The sequence below is a fragment of the Xiphophorus maculatus genome, chromosome 10 (assembly GCF_002775205.1).
Source record: "Xiphophorus maculatus strain JP 163 A chromosome 10, X_maculatus-5.0-male, whole genome shotgun sequence".
Taxonomy (NCBI): domain Eukaryota; kingdom Metazoa; phylum Chordata; class Actinopteri; order Cyprinodontiformes; family Poeciliidae; genus Xiphophorus; species Xiphophorus maculatus.
In genome coordinates, this window is record NC_036452.1 from 329,609 (window position 1) to 344,704 (window position 15,096).

The 15,096-nt window shown below is 38.8% G+C and overlaps 1 protein-coding gene across 2 annotated transcripts in view; it reads left to right on the forward strand.

Annotated features, from left to right (window-relative positions):
• The window catches only part of LOC102235952 (formin-2-like), a 103,591-nt gene that overhangs the window by 54,813 nt on the left and 33,682 nt on the right, over nt 1-15,096 (forward strand). For both annotated transcript variants that reach the window (XM_023340739.1, XM_023340740.1), the window contains exons 12-17: nt 2,236-2,382; nt 3,489-3,548; nt 4,729-4,849; nt 6,695-6,787; nt 7,070-7,121; nt 7,320-7,469. In XM_023340739.1, the coding sequence (XP_023196507.1) occupies nt 2,236-2,382; nt 3,489-3,548; nt 4,729-4,849; nt 6,695-6,787; nt 7,070-7,121; nt 7,320-7,469 (623 nt within the window). The remainder of the gene's footprint in view (nt 1-2,235; nt 2,383-3,488; nt 3,549-4,728; nt 4,850-6,694; nt 6,788-7,069; nt 7,122-7,319; nt 7,470-15,096) is intronic.

Sequence of the window (15,096 nt, forward strand, 5' to 3'; positions counted from 1 at the left end):
TTGATACTTTAATTAAAGATGAGATGTACAAGTTTATGTGTGTATCAAACACACATAAACTTGTGTTTGTGTGTACTCTGTGTCACTATAGCTCTTTGACTCAAAAAGGTTGGTGACCCTTGTTATAGAACTTGGCAGGTTAAATGTCACATGAGGTTAAATGTCCTTACCCAATATAACATTACTACAGTGGTGTTATATTGTACTCTGCAATATAACACCACATATTGTGGTGTACAAGATACATGTATCTGACTTATGTATCTGATAAATCAGATACATCACAGTGTCCAGACAGTAACTGTACATAGGCCTGTCGCGATAAACAATAAATCAATTAATCAATTAATCGCACAATAAATTAAAACTATTGACCTCATTTTAATTATCAGCTTTATCGTTTCTTCCGGCCTTTTTCTCTTTCTGTTGATGACACTGAATGTAAAAAAGGCTCAACTCCGATGCTCTCCACTGACCCCTCCCTTCCTTATTTCCTTAGTGTAATGCCCAGCGCACACGACACGATCTTAAAGTTGTCTTAAAGTTTGAAAATGGGCCGATTGTCGGCCCATTTTCAAAACCTGAGAGACCACACATTAGCTGACAGAAATCCTAGGTATAACGGTTCGATCGGGTTCGATCGTGCCGTGTGGTGTCCAACAATTGGCACAAAATAATGGCTACAAGTCCAGTTAACTAAGTTTGAAACCAGGCATTTATCAATGCTTTACAACAATCTAACTGCAATGCATGTGGCTAGTGTCAGTCCTGACTGAATGAAAATCATTATAACCTATTTATGTCACGTTAACGAAGAACAGCTGAAAAGTTACCGGGTTTATCAACTGTGGTAGCAATTTTGCTCCAACTCCTCCCCTTGTCATTTCTATATTCTTTGCACAAAATGTTGAGTAAACATTAATGTTGTTTCCACATATCATCTCCAATGTCAGCTGGACTACCCTTTGCACTGTGTCAGCTGTTTGGGATTCCCCTTCGTAATTTCCCCTCAAAAGCACAGAGGGGAATCCTTGCTTTCTGATTGGCTACCTGTCACATTCAACAGGCTGCCTTAATGCTCCCAGTTGGGGAAAACCCCTGATTTAGATCAGAGCGACCACCATGCTACAGGATGATCGATTACGAAATGCAAACGACAATCTTAGAGAATGATCTAAGATTGTCGTAAGGGGAAAATTGGGGAAAAAATTGGGTATTGTGAACTATTGCATCAGGTAGTCGATGTGCCCATCATCTCTATTTAAATCTAATGATTACTGAAGGGCAATACAGACTTCATAATCTGCAGCCTTTTGGTTGAATGCAGTATTTATTTCCACTTTGGCTTTATGTTGTTTAGTTTTTATTCAAGTACATTTTTTCTTAATTGGGAGACTGAGAATCCATTTTATTTTTGGTTGTTTTGTTTATTTTGTTTATCAGTTCCAGTGTTAAGTGTTCTTTTGAAAATAAAGTGTATCTATCTTTGGCAGGAAATTGCATGCATTATTATGTCATTTCCATTAAATCAGTTTAAAATGGTCTTCAAACAATATTATCGTTTATCGCAATAATTTTTGAGACAACTAATCGCTCAGCAAAATTTGTTATTGTGACAGGCCTAACTGTACATACACCTCAGTTGTGTAGTTGTGTAGTTGTGCCGCTGGGTAGTACCGCATACAGTATATTGAGCCACTGATGTCACATTAGGAGCCTGAAAGAACATGGGCCAAGATTGACAGATTTGTTTCACTTAAGTAATGTGTTGATTATCTTTATTTATTTTGTCAAGGATTTTTGTTGCTCTAGTGGTCTTCATAGTGGTAATTGATAGGTAAGTTTGTTGTGAGAGAGTGGGAAGACATGTAACAAAGGTCAGCAGGTTGGAAGTCACAACAAGCCAGGCTTATTTGTTAGCAGAAATATTAGTTAATTCTGTTGGAACCAAGCCTTGCTTTTAGTGATTGTTTTTGTTGCTCCTTTTGAGGAGGAGGTTTGTTTTTGATTTAATATTGAATTTTTATCTGGATGGAAGTTAGTTGGTTCAACAAATCATGTTGATTGTTTAGTTCTTTTACAATTAATATATAAATATAATAATAAAATGTTCATATTATTTTATCTTTCTCCTTATTCCCATAGATTTTTTAAACTTTTCTTTTCATCTATGTAATATCAGAAAAAGAAACCAAACCATTCATTATTTGCCTTTGTCTTCAACCTTTTTGACAGACTCTGCAGGACAATGTTTCAGTAAAGAAGATTCTAGGTTTGGTTCTGGCATTTGGTAATTTCATGAATGGTGGGAATCGAACAAGAGGTCAAGCTGATGGCTTCACTCTTGAGATTTTGCCAAAACTCAAAGATGTCAAGAGCAATGTGAGTAAAGAAATCATATAACATTCCAACTTGAAATCATTTTTGGGCCTCTTGAATATTTTTGTTCGTTTGTTTTGTTTTGTGCAAAATGTACTAAAACACTTTCCAATTTCATCTTAGCCAGGGTTTCCCCCAGAAAACTTGCTAAGCCCATTGATCGGGGCGCCGAGGCAGTACACCGGTGGTCCACCGTGTTTTTTATGAAAAGATGTTAAGTAGACAGGAAATGTCTACTTAACATCTGGAAGATGTTACTGGAATGTTACTGGAAGACATCGCCAGTGAAACGCTATTTAAACCCAACTAGTACTAAAAACAACAAATCAAAAAATACAATTAAAATGAATATTAATTATTTTCACTTCTGTTTAATCCAAATTAAGTCAGCGGCTCCAACAGGGCCCCCAGGGCTTCAGAGGCCATAAATGTTAATATTTGATGGAAAGAAGGAGATCTTTCTGGAGATTTTTCCTGCCCACTGCCATCACTATCTACTACACATTTTTAATTAAATTTAATTACAGCATTTAATTTCTCTTTGACATCAATAAATTGTTTTTTTTTAAAAATGACAAGTGTTTCTTGTCTATCAGGAAGAACTTTCAAGTAGAATCAGGCTCAGTGTGAGCGGCAATCTGCCATAGCCAAATGGGAGTTTGAGAAAGCAAAGCTTACACACAATAAAAAGAAACACAGTATTTTTTATGTCAGAGTCGACCTTCAGATTCATGTAATTAAACCCTTACATTTTAAGATACAGTATAAAAAGAAGCCCGTGGGTGTTTCGGTGGCTAGTCATACATCAAATGACATCAAATCAAATTTACATCAGCTTGTTTCCAAATTCCATAACAGTAATTTGTGACACAAGAACAGACTACTTCATAGAAATGTTTGGTAAAGTAGTATTTATTTGGTCTTTTATAAACATTTTGCATGTACATGATTGTAGTACAAAAAAATTGCTATCTTCACAAAATGATAGAAACTTGAACGGGCAGTTTATACAGCTATTGGAAATAGTAAACATCACTTTATTGTTTGTACTGTTATCTCCACGCTGTTCAAAATGTCAGTGTCTCTTCTTGTTGTTTTTCTACATGCAGGATGGCGCTAAAAGTCTTCTGTCATACATTGTAGCCTACTACCTCAGACACTTTGATGAGGTAAACGTCTACCTTTCTTTATTAGCTCAAACTTTCAGATTTTTTCCTTTGCAGCATTTTACATGTCTTAATGTTATTGTAATGTCCAAAGTTTCCTTACAATCAGATGGTTACTGTGCATTGCATGTCTATTAACCACACACACAAAACACATTTTATTGGGATTTTATGTGATAGACCAATACAAAGTAGGGCACAATTGTAAAATGACACAAAAACAATACAACCTTAAATGTCGTAGAAATAAAAGGCATTTGAATTCAGCTCCCTTTATTCTGAGACATAAACAAAACTCTGTGCAAGAAATTGCTTTCAGAAGTAATGTTAGTATTAAATAAAGCCAAGTTATGTGAATTTTACCTTTGTATAAACTTGCCTTAAAATTTCATGTGCTCTTTGGTTTTACTTTTTTCCACTTTACAATTATGCACTAATTTTTTTTTGTCTAAAACCCTAATACAATTAACTAAACTTTGTTGATATGCATTGTATAGGGAACAGAGAATAGACATGATGTTTAAAAAACTCAATTTATTACTGACACCTTCAAGATTAATGACAAAAAGCAATGGGTGCTGATTTAAAAATCTATACAGTTTATGAAGGTAATATATTGGGTATTGCTTTTGAAGTCAACAATGTTAAAAGAAAACCAAGGTCACTGATAGCAGTAAACAAGTGATGCCCAGTCTTTGTTCTGCAGCTTCACAGGTTTCAACAGTTGTTTGACTGGAATGAGACCATTAATACATGGTATATGGTAGTAATAAAGATAAAACATACTTTTATTTTATGACTTACACCCAACTCCTCTCATTGGGCTCATAAGAATTGGGAATAGGGTTCCCTCCAGTGAACCCTAGCGCAAACAATTTCTGACTTCAACAGCTATTGAAGTCAGAAAGCAGCAAAACAAAGACTGGACTTCACTGTTTTCATAACCATGATTTATTATTTCTGTACTCAAGTTATTAAATGCATCATCCTGATCTATTAAAACGACCACCTGTTAAAACTGGCAGGTAGTCATTACTACATTTCACTACATAAAAATTTAAAAATGAACATTTTACCTGCAACGTGATAAATTAGTGATAAATCTGTGCACTTTTAATTTGGCATTTTTACTTTCCTGTTGTCAATCTTTCATACTGTTTAATATGTATGTGTTGATCAAAAGGATGCTGGGAAGGAGACATCTGTGTTTCCTCTTCCTGAGCCTCATGACCTGTTCCAAGTTTCACAGATGAAATTTGAAGATTTTCAGAAGGACTTCATTCGACTTCGGAAGGACCTCAGAGGTAACACACGTGTAGAAAAAAAATCAACAAGATAATAAACTCATGCTCCATTAAATCAGAATATTGAAGAAAAAGAAGGAAAAAAGGTAGAATAAAAATAAATCCAGATGCTAGATTGCTACGAAACAGAGCGTCCAGTCATGATGACCGAAGGATCTGAGAGAGAGATTATTTTAATCTGCTTGATATGCCATCAGAAGCTGTATGCTGTATGCACAATTATTACTCAAGTTGTAGTTTTGGGGATTAATTTAATTACTAAACAACTACAGTGCTCTCAAACAATAACCTCTCAAACCTGAATATTTAAGAAAGCAAAAGTGAGATTTTGGCTATTTTAAGACAATATATATGTGTGCACGATTATTGGGCAACAATTAGTGTGCAGAATTATTATGCAACTGAATTAAAACTGAAAATTTTCCCATCTCACCTGTTTATTGTCATCCGTTAAAGTGAGAATAAAATTGACAAATAAATATTTGTAACATTTAAAAAATAAATCAGTGACCAATATAGCCACCCTTCTTTTCAATAGCAGTTGAACTGACAAACTTTCATTCATGGAATCTATCAGTTTCTTGATCTCTTGACGATCTTTTTGTGCAGCAGCAACCACAACCCAGACACTGTTCAGAGATGTGTTCTGTTTTCTATCACTGTAAATCTCTCATTTAAGAAGGGCCCATAGGTTTTTAATGGGGTTTAGGTCTGGTGAGGAAGGGGACTACTTCATTATTCTTTCATCTTTAAGGCTAGCCACATAGAGGAGTACTTGATGCATGCGATGGAGCATTGTCCTTCATAAAAATCATGGTCTTCTTGAAAGATGCAGACTTTTTCCTGTACCACTGCTTGAAGAAAGTGTCTTCTAAAAATTGGTAGTAGGCTGTGGAGTTAATTTTGAGTCCATCTTCAACCTGAAAAGGTCCAACTAGCTCATCTTTAGTAATAGCAGCCCATACAAGTACCTGCCTCCACCTTGCTGGTGTCTGATGCAAAGTGGAGCTCTGTGCCCATTACTGATCCAGCCACAGGCCCGTCCATCTGGTCCTTCAAGAGTCACTCTCATCTCATCAGTCCATAAGACCTTTGAAAGATCTGTCTTCAGATCTGTCTTGGCCCAGTATTGATGTTTCAACTTATGTGTCTTGTTTAGTGGTGGCCGGGTTTCAGCCTTCCTTACCTTAGCCATGTCTCTGAACTCTGAACATCTTGTACTAATGGGAACTTCAGATAGGTTGCAGTTCTGCAATATAACAGCAATGGAAGATAATCAACTTTGATTCTTCTCAAATTTTTGGCAGTAAATTTACCTCTTTTTTTCTCAACACATTTCTTGCAACTTTGTTCACTACTTGCAGCAAGCAGTTAGATGGTTCTGTGATCACACCCCTATATCTTAGCAATTTCAAGAGTGCGGCATCCCTTTGAAGGACTTTTTAAAATTTTTGACTTTTCAGTCTCTTAAATCTCTTTTTTATCCATTTTGCCTGAGGAAAATAAGGTGCCTAATAATTCTGCACACCTTGATATAGGGTGAGGCCCCACTCTCCCTCATTAAACAAATACACATCAGCTGATGTGTTTATATTCAATAATCATTCAAGTTTATACCGCTTGGAGTTGGAAAATATGTATACAAATTATTATAATTGTTAGTTTTATAAACTAAAACATGGCTAATAATTGTGCACACAGTGTAGTCTGGATACAATGTTCTTACACAATGTCAGGAACAGGAATATTACAACATACACTCAGGCACAACATGCAAATCTTATTTTATTATTAATAAATGTTGTTTATGTAACCCAGATGTTTTACACTCATCACTTTAACTAGCATGTACATCGGAAGTGGAAAAGGTGTGCAAGGTGTCTGATGAAGATAACTTGCAGCCTTTCAAAGAGAAGATGGATGCATTTCTTGCACAAGGTATGCTGTAAATCTATTAACCAACCATGATTAGGCTATCAGGAGGGATCTTTCCTCATTTTCCAGCAGAATTCTTCTTTCAGCCACTAGAGGCCAGGCCTTCATTACAGCATTTTCAGTACTGGTTCTGTAATGAAATGCAAGGACAGGGTGGGAGATAGACAGTGCCTGAACTGCTACTGTGTTTATTGGAGTGAATGTGTGTACTGACCTTTGCTGTGTGCTACCAACAAATAAACAAATGAAATGAAACTGAGTTTCAAACTTTTCTTCCTTTGTTAGCTAAAAGTGAACTAGAGATCCTGGATGCTCAACTCAGCAGCACTCACAAACTGTAAGCTCAGTCTGTTTTTTCTGTTTAACACTCATTGATGTCATAGTTTCCTGCATATCACTGTGATTACTTTATACTTAATATATTTTTTCACAAAATCTTATTTCAAAAAGTAAGACAAATTTAGGAACTGTAGCTGTATCTCTCTCTGGTTGTTAAATATAAAAATGACATTGTGGATGTGTCTGTTCTCTTTAGGTTCATAGAGCTGACGGTGTTCTATTCAGTGAAGCCCAAAGCAGGAGAAAAGGAGGCTTCCCCCAACACTTTATTTTCCATCTGGCATGAATTCTCCTCCGATTTCAAGGACCAATGGAAAAAAGAGAACAAAACTATTCTCAAGGAAAGGTAGAATACTATCTACCCACTCCTTCACCATAGAAATTTCTTGTTTCCTCAAACTTTTATTTATTACATCCATCCCTATTTCTTTTCTCCTGTCCTATTTATGGATTTTAGGTTTAGATTCTAAAAATATATTTCCATTTTATCTTATGAAAATAGAAGATTTTCTGTTTTTTATTTTCAGATGGTGACAATAAAAATGCATAGAAGCCTATGGCAAAAAGGATTGTGAGTGTATACTGTTAAATCTGATAAATTAATTGAACTTGATTTGAGGAAACTCATTGACTTAAACCATTTAAGTTACCTTAGCATGCTATGCTACACTAAAACAAAATAAGTGGATTTTACTTGAAAATTGTATGCAAACTTGCCTAAAAAATGACATTTTCAAAACTTAAAAACATTAGCATGTACTGATTGAGTAACATTGACTTTTTTTTTAATAACTTTATTTTTATTTACATTTTTAGATACAATCAAGAAAAAAGGTCAAACAATACACAGAAAATATAAGAGACAGAAAAGAACAAACCAAGAAAAAAGCAAACTACACTCTCGGGGGAGACTCTTAGTTAAATAACACATAACACAAGGGGACCCTTTATATTCAAAATTAGTCCTTTAATTTTGATGTGACATTTGTCCATTTTTCCCATTTGTCCTGGCATTGCTCTTCCTTTGTCCTTACTCTGTGTGTTAAAATCTCTGTCTCAAATAATGAGTTTACAGTCTGTATCCATTCCTTTGTAGTAGGAGGTTCAGGTTGGCACCATTTCCTGATGATTACCTTTTTGGCTGCCGTTAGAAGAATTTTAAATAAATAATAGTCATTTTTAAGTGCAGTATTTTCCAAGAGACCAAGATATAAAACCAAACAAGTTTTAGGTATTGTGTAGCCCAATATTGTTACAATCTCCTTGTGTATTTTGTCCCAGAACGGTGTGATTCTGGGACAAAGCTAGAAAACATGTGTGTGGTTAACATTAAATGCTCCACAATCTCTCCAACATGGTTGAACTCTAGATTTGAATTTACTGGTGATTTTGGGTGTTACAAAAAATCTGATCGTGTTCTTCAAAACAATGTTCTCCAAATTATAGAAGAGGATGTTGTAATTTGGGCCTTCCAGATATTCAGCCAATCGTCTTCTGTTAGTATAATTCCCAAGTCCTTTCCCATTTTGTTTTAATATCCAATTTGTTAGTGATGTATTTTCTAACAGATACAGTGCCTTGCGAAAGTATACTGTTTTTATCAATTTGTGTTATTGTCGTTCTTGTGTAGCGCTTTGGTGCAGTTTTACATCTGTTTTTAAAGTGCTATATAAATAAATTTGACATTGACAAATATGGCCCCCTTGAACTTTTCAACCTTTTCCCGCTTTTCAGGCTTCAAACGTAAAGATCTAAAATTTTTATTATTTTGTTAAGAATGAACAATAAGTGAGACACAATCGTGAGGTGGAATGAAATTTACTGAATATTTTAAACTTTAACAAATAAAAAACTGAAAAGTGGGGCGTGCAATATTATTCGGCTCTTTACTTTCAATGCAGCAAGCTCACTCCAGAAGTTCAGTGAAATCTCTGAATGATCCAATGTTGTCCTAAATGACTGATAAGTAGAATCCACCTGTGTGTAATCAAGTCCCCGTATAAATGCACCTGCTCTGTGATGGTCCCAGGGTTGTGTTTAAAGCACAGAGAGCATTATGAAGACCAAGGAACACACCAGGCAGGTCCGAGACACTGTTGTGGAGAAGTTTTGGATACAATAAGCTTTCCAGAGCTTTAAACCTCTCAAGGAGCACTGTGCAAGTGATCATATTGAAATGGAAGGAGTATCAGACCACAGCAAATACACCAAGACCCTGCTGCCCTCTAAACTTTCATCTTGAATAAGTAGAAGACTGATTAGAGATGCAGTCAAGAGGCTCATGATAACTCTGGATGAACTGCAGAGATCTACAGCTGAGGTGGGAGAGTCTGTCCATAGGACAACAATCAGTGGTACACTGCACAAATCTGGCCTTTATGGGAGAGCGACAAGAAGAAAGACATTTCTCAAAGATATCCAAAAAAAGTCTCGTTTAAAGTTTGCCACAAGCCACCTGGGAGACGCATCAAACATGTGGAAGAAGGTGCTGTGGTCAGATGAAACCAAAATCAAAATCTTTGGCCACAATTCAAAAAGATATGTTTGGCATAAAAAGCAAAATAGGTAATCACCCTAAACACACCATCCCCACTGTCAAATATGGTCGTGGCATCATCATGGTTTGGGCCTGCTTTTCATCTGCAGGGACAGGGAAGATGGTTAAAATTGATGGGAAGATGGATGGAGCCAAAATACAGGACCATTCTGGAAGAAAACCTGTTGGAGTCTGCAAAAGACCTGAGAATGGGACGAAGATTTATCTTCCAAGACAATGATCCCAAACATAAAGCAAAACCTACAATGGAATGGTTCACAAATAAATGTATCCAGGTGTTAGAATGGCCAAGTCAAGTTCAGTCCTGAATTCAATTGAGAATCTGTGGAAAGAGCTGAAAACTGATGTTCACAAGCGCTCTCCATCCAACCTCACTGAGCTCCAGCTGGTTTGCAAGAAAGAATGGGCAAGAATTTCAGTCTCTCGATGTGCAAAACTGATAGAGACAAAACCAAGCGACTTGTAGCTTTAATCGCAGCAAAAGATGGCGCTACAAAGTATTAACGCAAGGGGGCCAAATAATATTACACGCTGTCTGTTATTGTGCAATAGCCAGCCCCGCCCATTCCTCACAACTCTCCTGGGCTGACTACTGACCAGTTCTCTGTCTAACAGGTCCGGAAAATCTCTAAGACCTGGATGTTACCCTAAGAGAGATCTTTAAGAGATAATCTATTCAAACTGGTGGCGAAAGCGATTCGTCTAGCTCTAACTACCTCCAATCCAGAAGCTACGACCCTTTTCAGTTAAGAAACAGTCAGCTGAGTAGCCCTCGCAGCTGCATAATTCCAATAACCACTCCTGTTAACGGTAGCTCGCTTCCTAAAATATAACTCGCTCTTGGAACAGGCTAGATTAAATTTAGTGACTTGGATATAAGTCCCAGGGTCATTATTTACACTCACTAAAGGAAATTATGAAGCCTCCTAATTTCTAGAATCATGTACATTAGTTTTACCCCAATTAAAAGAACTGAAAAATAATTAGATGACTCAATTAATTCCGATGTCCACCAACCTCATTAGAATTTTATAGAATAAATTTATTAAGCAAGCTTAAGCAGGGATATGTGACATACAAATCAATAATCAATTGTATATAATTTAAGAGCAGTATAATAAAATCAACATGTATAACCATACTATCCTGTCTCTTTTCCCTAACCTATGTCGCAAGTTCTGAGATAGATTTTTAGGGAGCAAATTCAACTCACACCCAGTTGATAATGGATCTTTATCAACAGGAACATCCAGGAGCCTTGGTCAGAGTCTTTGTCCTTGTGGGGAAAAATCCTCCTTTGAATAGAAGCAAAGCAGAACGGGTCCAAATCCTTCGAAAACCCAGCTCTTTATCCCTCCGGGACCTTCGTCTTTTCTCCAAGTCTGTTGCAATATTCGGGTTGAGGCAGGACCGACGGTCGAATCAGGAACCAGGGTTAGGGCAGTAGGATCTTGTCCCTTCTTGGCGGCGCGGAGTCTTGACTTTCCCGTGGTTCCGAGCTGCGGACCTCTGCTGTCTTCTCAATCTGCTTCTCCGTGTGGTCTCTTCTCCAACGCCGCGGACTAAGAACGGTTGCTTCCTCTTTCCAGGCTTCTTTTATACTTTTTACACCCATATGTGTGTATGGCGAGCTTGATTTACTATTTTTTTCTTGAACTTCTGCTTTCTTTTTCTGGAAAGCCCCGCCGGTCCCCAACTTGCGACATTTCCTGACAGCAGGACCTCACCCATCCTGCTGACTTTAACATTATAACTTCCTCTCTTTTCTATAACTCACTATTAGCTGTTACAAATCATTAGACACATTCAACTTGTATTAAAACCTTTTGAATCGATTTCAAATCATCACAACTTTGATATTCATTAAGAATTAATCACATTTCTTACTTATTATAAATCATCAAACATAATACACATTGTTGTTGCTATTACACATCATTACTTGGAAATTCATTTCAGAAAGTTATTTAGTGATTTACTTATACACATGTTACCAATTGTATTCATACATATTCAACTTAATTATTATTTTAATCAAATCACAAGATTGCTTTATTTCTCTCAGGCCCTTATGCACCTTTTCTGCGTATACCTGGCAAGATCTCACAACCCCATGCCAGTTTTCTTGACAACGCCCCACTTTGCAGTTTTTTATTTGTTAAAAAAGTTTAAAATATTCAGTAAATGTTGTTCCACCTCATGATTGTGGTCCCACTTTTTGTTCATTTTTCATAAAATAATGACAATTTTAGATCTTTATGTTTGAACCCTGAAAAGCGGCAAAAGGTTGAAAAGTTCAAGGGGGGTGAATACTTTCGCAAGGCACTGTATATATAGAGTAGATACTGTTCTGTGTGTTTTTATTCTAATAGGATTCAATCCACATTTTGATAATCCCATTATTGTTGAGGTCTGTCTTATGTTTAATTTTTTGGTTATAAAAGTCCCTTAACTGTAGGTCTCTAAAATGATCTTGAGTTCTTGGAGCAAACTCTTACTGTAGTTCCTGGAAACTTTTAAAGTGCCCATCTTTAAGGACTACTAACAGTGCTGTTAAACCTTTCTCTAGCCATTGTTTAAATTGTGGGTCTGGAATAAAAATATTTATTATAAGCTGGCCACTGTATCAGACATAATTGTTTCTCTTATTTGCTTTTTCGGATTATATACTGTATAATCATTTACCCAGTGAGAAACTAGTAACAGTATTAACATGCTTAAGTGTAGGGTTAAGGTTAGGCCATAAGACCACACTAGGTTGGGGGCCCTCTCTACCTCTCTAGTAGTAGAATGAGATCCACTTGTCCAACATTTGGCGTGCGCTACAACATTTACTCCATTCGGTATTTTAGATAAATATCTGTATCAAAAGACCTACCAGAAATAACTACAGTGGGGCAAAAAAGTATTTAGTCAGCCACCAATTGTGCATGTTCTCCCACTTAAAAAGGTGAGAGAGGCCTGTAATTTTCATCATAGATATACAGTACCTCAACTATGAGAGACAAAAGGAGAAAAAAAAAATCCAGAAAATCACATTGTCTGATTTTTAAAGAATTTATTTGCAAAATATGGTGGAAAATAAGTATTTGGTCAGCTACAAACAAGCAAGATTTCTGGCTCTCACAGAGCTGTAACTTCTTCTGTAATTGGCTCCTCTGTCCTCCACTCGTTACCTGTAGTAATGGCACCTGTTTGAACCCGTTATCAGTATAAAAGACACCTGTCCACAACCTCAAACAGTCACACTCTAAACTTCACCATGGCCAAAACTAGAGAGCTGTCAAAGGACACCCGAAACAAAATTATAGACCTGCACCAGGCTGGGAAGACTGAATCTGCAATAGGTAAACAGCTTGGTGTGAAGAAATCAACTGTGGGATCAATTATTAGAAAATGGAACACATACAAGACCAATGATAATCTCCCTCGATCTGGGGCTCCACGCAAGATCTCACCCCGTGGGGTCAAAATGATCACAAGAACAGTGAGCAAAAATCCCAGAACCACATGGGGGAACCTAGTGAATGACCTGCAGAGAGCTGGGACCAAAGTAACAAAGGCTACCATCAGTAACACACTACGCCGCCAGGGACTCAAATCCTGCAGTGCCAGACGAGTCCCCCTGCTTAAGCCAGTACATGTCAAGGTCCGTCTCAAGTTTGCTAGAGAGCATTTGGATGATCCAGAAGATGACTGGGAGAATATCATATGGTCAGTTGAAACCAAAATAGAACTTTTTGGTACAAACTCTACTCGTCGTGTTTGGAGGAGAGAGAATGCCGAGTTGCATCCAAAGAACACCATACGTACTGTGAAGCATGGGGGTGGAAACATCATGCTTTGGGGCTGTTTTTCTGCTAAGGGACCAGGACGACTGATCTGTGTAAAGGAAAGAATGAATGGGGCCATGTATCGAAAATTTTGAGTGAAAACCTCCTTCCATCAGCAAGGGCATTGAAGATGAAACGTGGCTGGGTCTTTCAGCATGACAATGATCCCAAACACACCGCCCGGGTAACGAAGGAGTGGCTTCGTAAGAAACATTTCAAGGTCCTGGAGTGGCCTAGCCAGTCTCCAGATCTCAACCCCATAGAAAATCTTTGGAAGTCCGTGTTGCCCAGCGACAAGCAGTACAGCACCAACACTGTTTATAGTGGGGATGGTGTGCTGCTGACCTCTACTCGGGACGTCGTGGGCCGGTGGGCAGAGTACTTCAAAGACCTCCTCAATCCCACCAACATGCCTTCCATTGGGGAAGCTGAGCCTGGGGATTCTGGGTTGGGCTCTCCAATCTCTAGGGACGAGGTCGCCGAGGTGCTTAAAAAGCTCCTTGGTGGCAAGGCTCCGGGGGTGGATGAGATCCGCCCGGAGTTCCTTAAGGCTCTGGATGTTGTAGGGTTGTGTTGGCTGACGCGACTCTGCAATATTGCATGGACATCGGGGGCAGTTCCCCTGGATTGGCAGACTGGGGTGGTGGTCCCCCTATTCAAAAAGGGGGACCGGAGGGTGTTCTCCAATTATAGAGGGGTCACACTCTTAAGCCTCCCTGGCAAGTTCTATTCAGTGGTCCTGGACAGGAGGGTCCGTCGGATAGTCGAACCTCGGATTCAGGTAGAGCAGTGTGGTTTTTGTCCTGGTCGTGGAACACTGGACGAACAGGGTCCTGGAGGGTGCATGGGAGTTCGCCCAACTGGTCTACATGTGTTTTGTGGACTTGGAGAAAGCGTTCGACCGTGTCCCTCGGGGAGCCCGGTGGAGGGTTCTCCGGGAGTATGGGGTACCGGGCCCTTTGATACGGGCTGTCAGGTCCCTGTATGACTGGAGTCAGAGTCTGGTCCGCATTTCCGGCAGTAAGTCGGGCTCGTTTCCGGTGAGAGTTGGACTCCACCAGGGCTGCCCTTTGTCACTGATTCTGTTCATCACTTTCATGGACAGAATTCCTAGGCGCAGCCAAGGTGTTGAGGGGATCCAATATGGTGGCCTTAGGATCTCATCTCTGCTTTTTGCAGACGATGTGGTCCTTATGGCTTCATCAGGTCGTGATCTGCAGCTCTCGCTGGAGCAGTTCGCAGCCGAGTATGAAGCGGCCGGGATGAGGATCAGTGCCTCCAAATCCGAGGCCATGGTCTTGAGCCGGAAAAGGGTAGAGTGCCTTCTCCGGGTCAGGGGGGGTGTCCTGCCCCAAGTGGAGGAGTTCAAGTATTTCGGGATCTTGTTCACAAATGGGGGAAGAAGGGAGCAGGAGATCAACAGGCGGATTGGCGCAGCGTCTGCCGTCAAGCGGGTGCTGTACCGGTCCGTCGTGGTGAGGAGAGAGCTGAGCCAAAAAGCGAAGCTCTCGATTTACCGGTCAATCTACGTTCCCACCCTCATCTATGGTCATGAGCTTTGGGTCATGACCGAAAGAACGAGA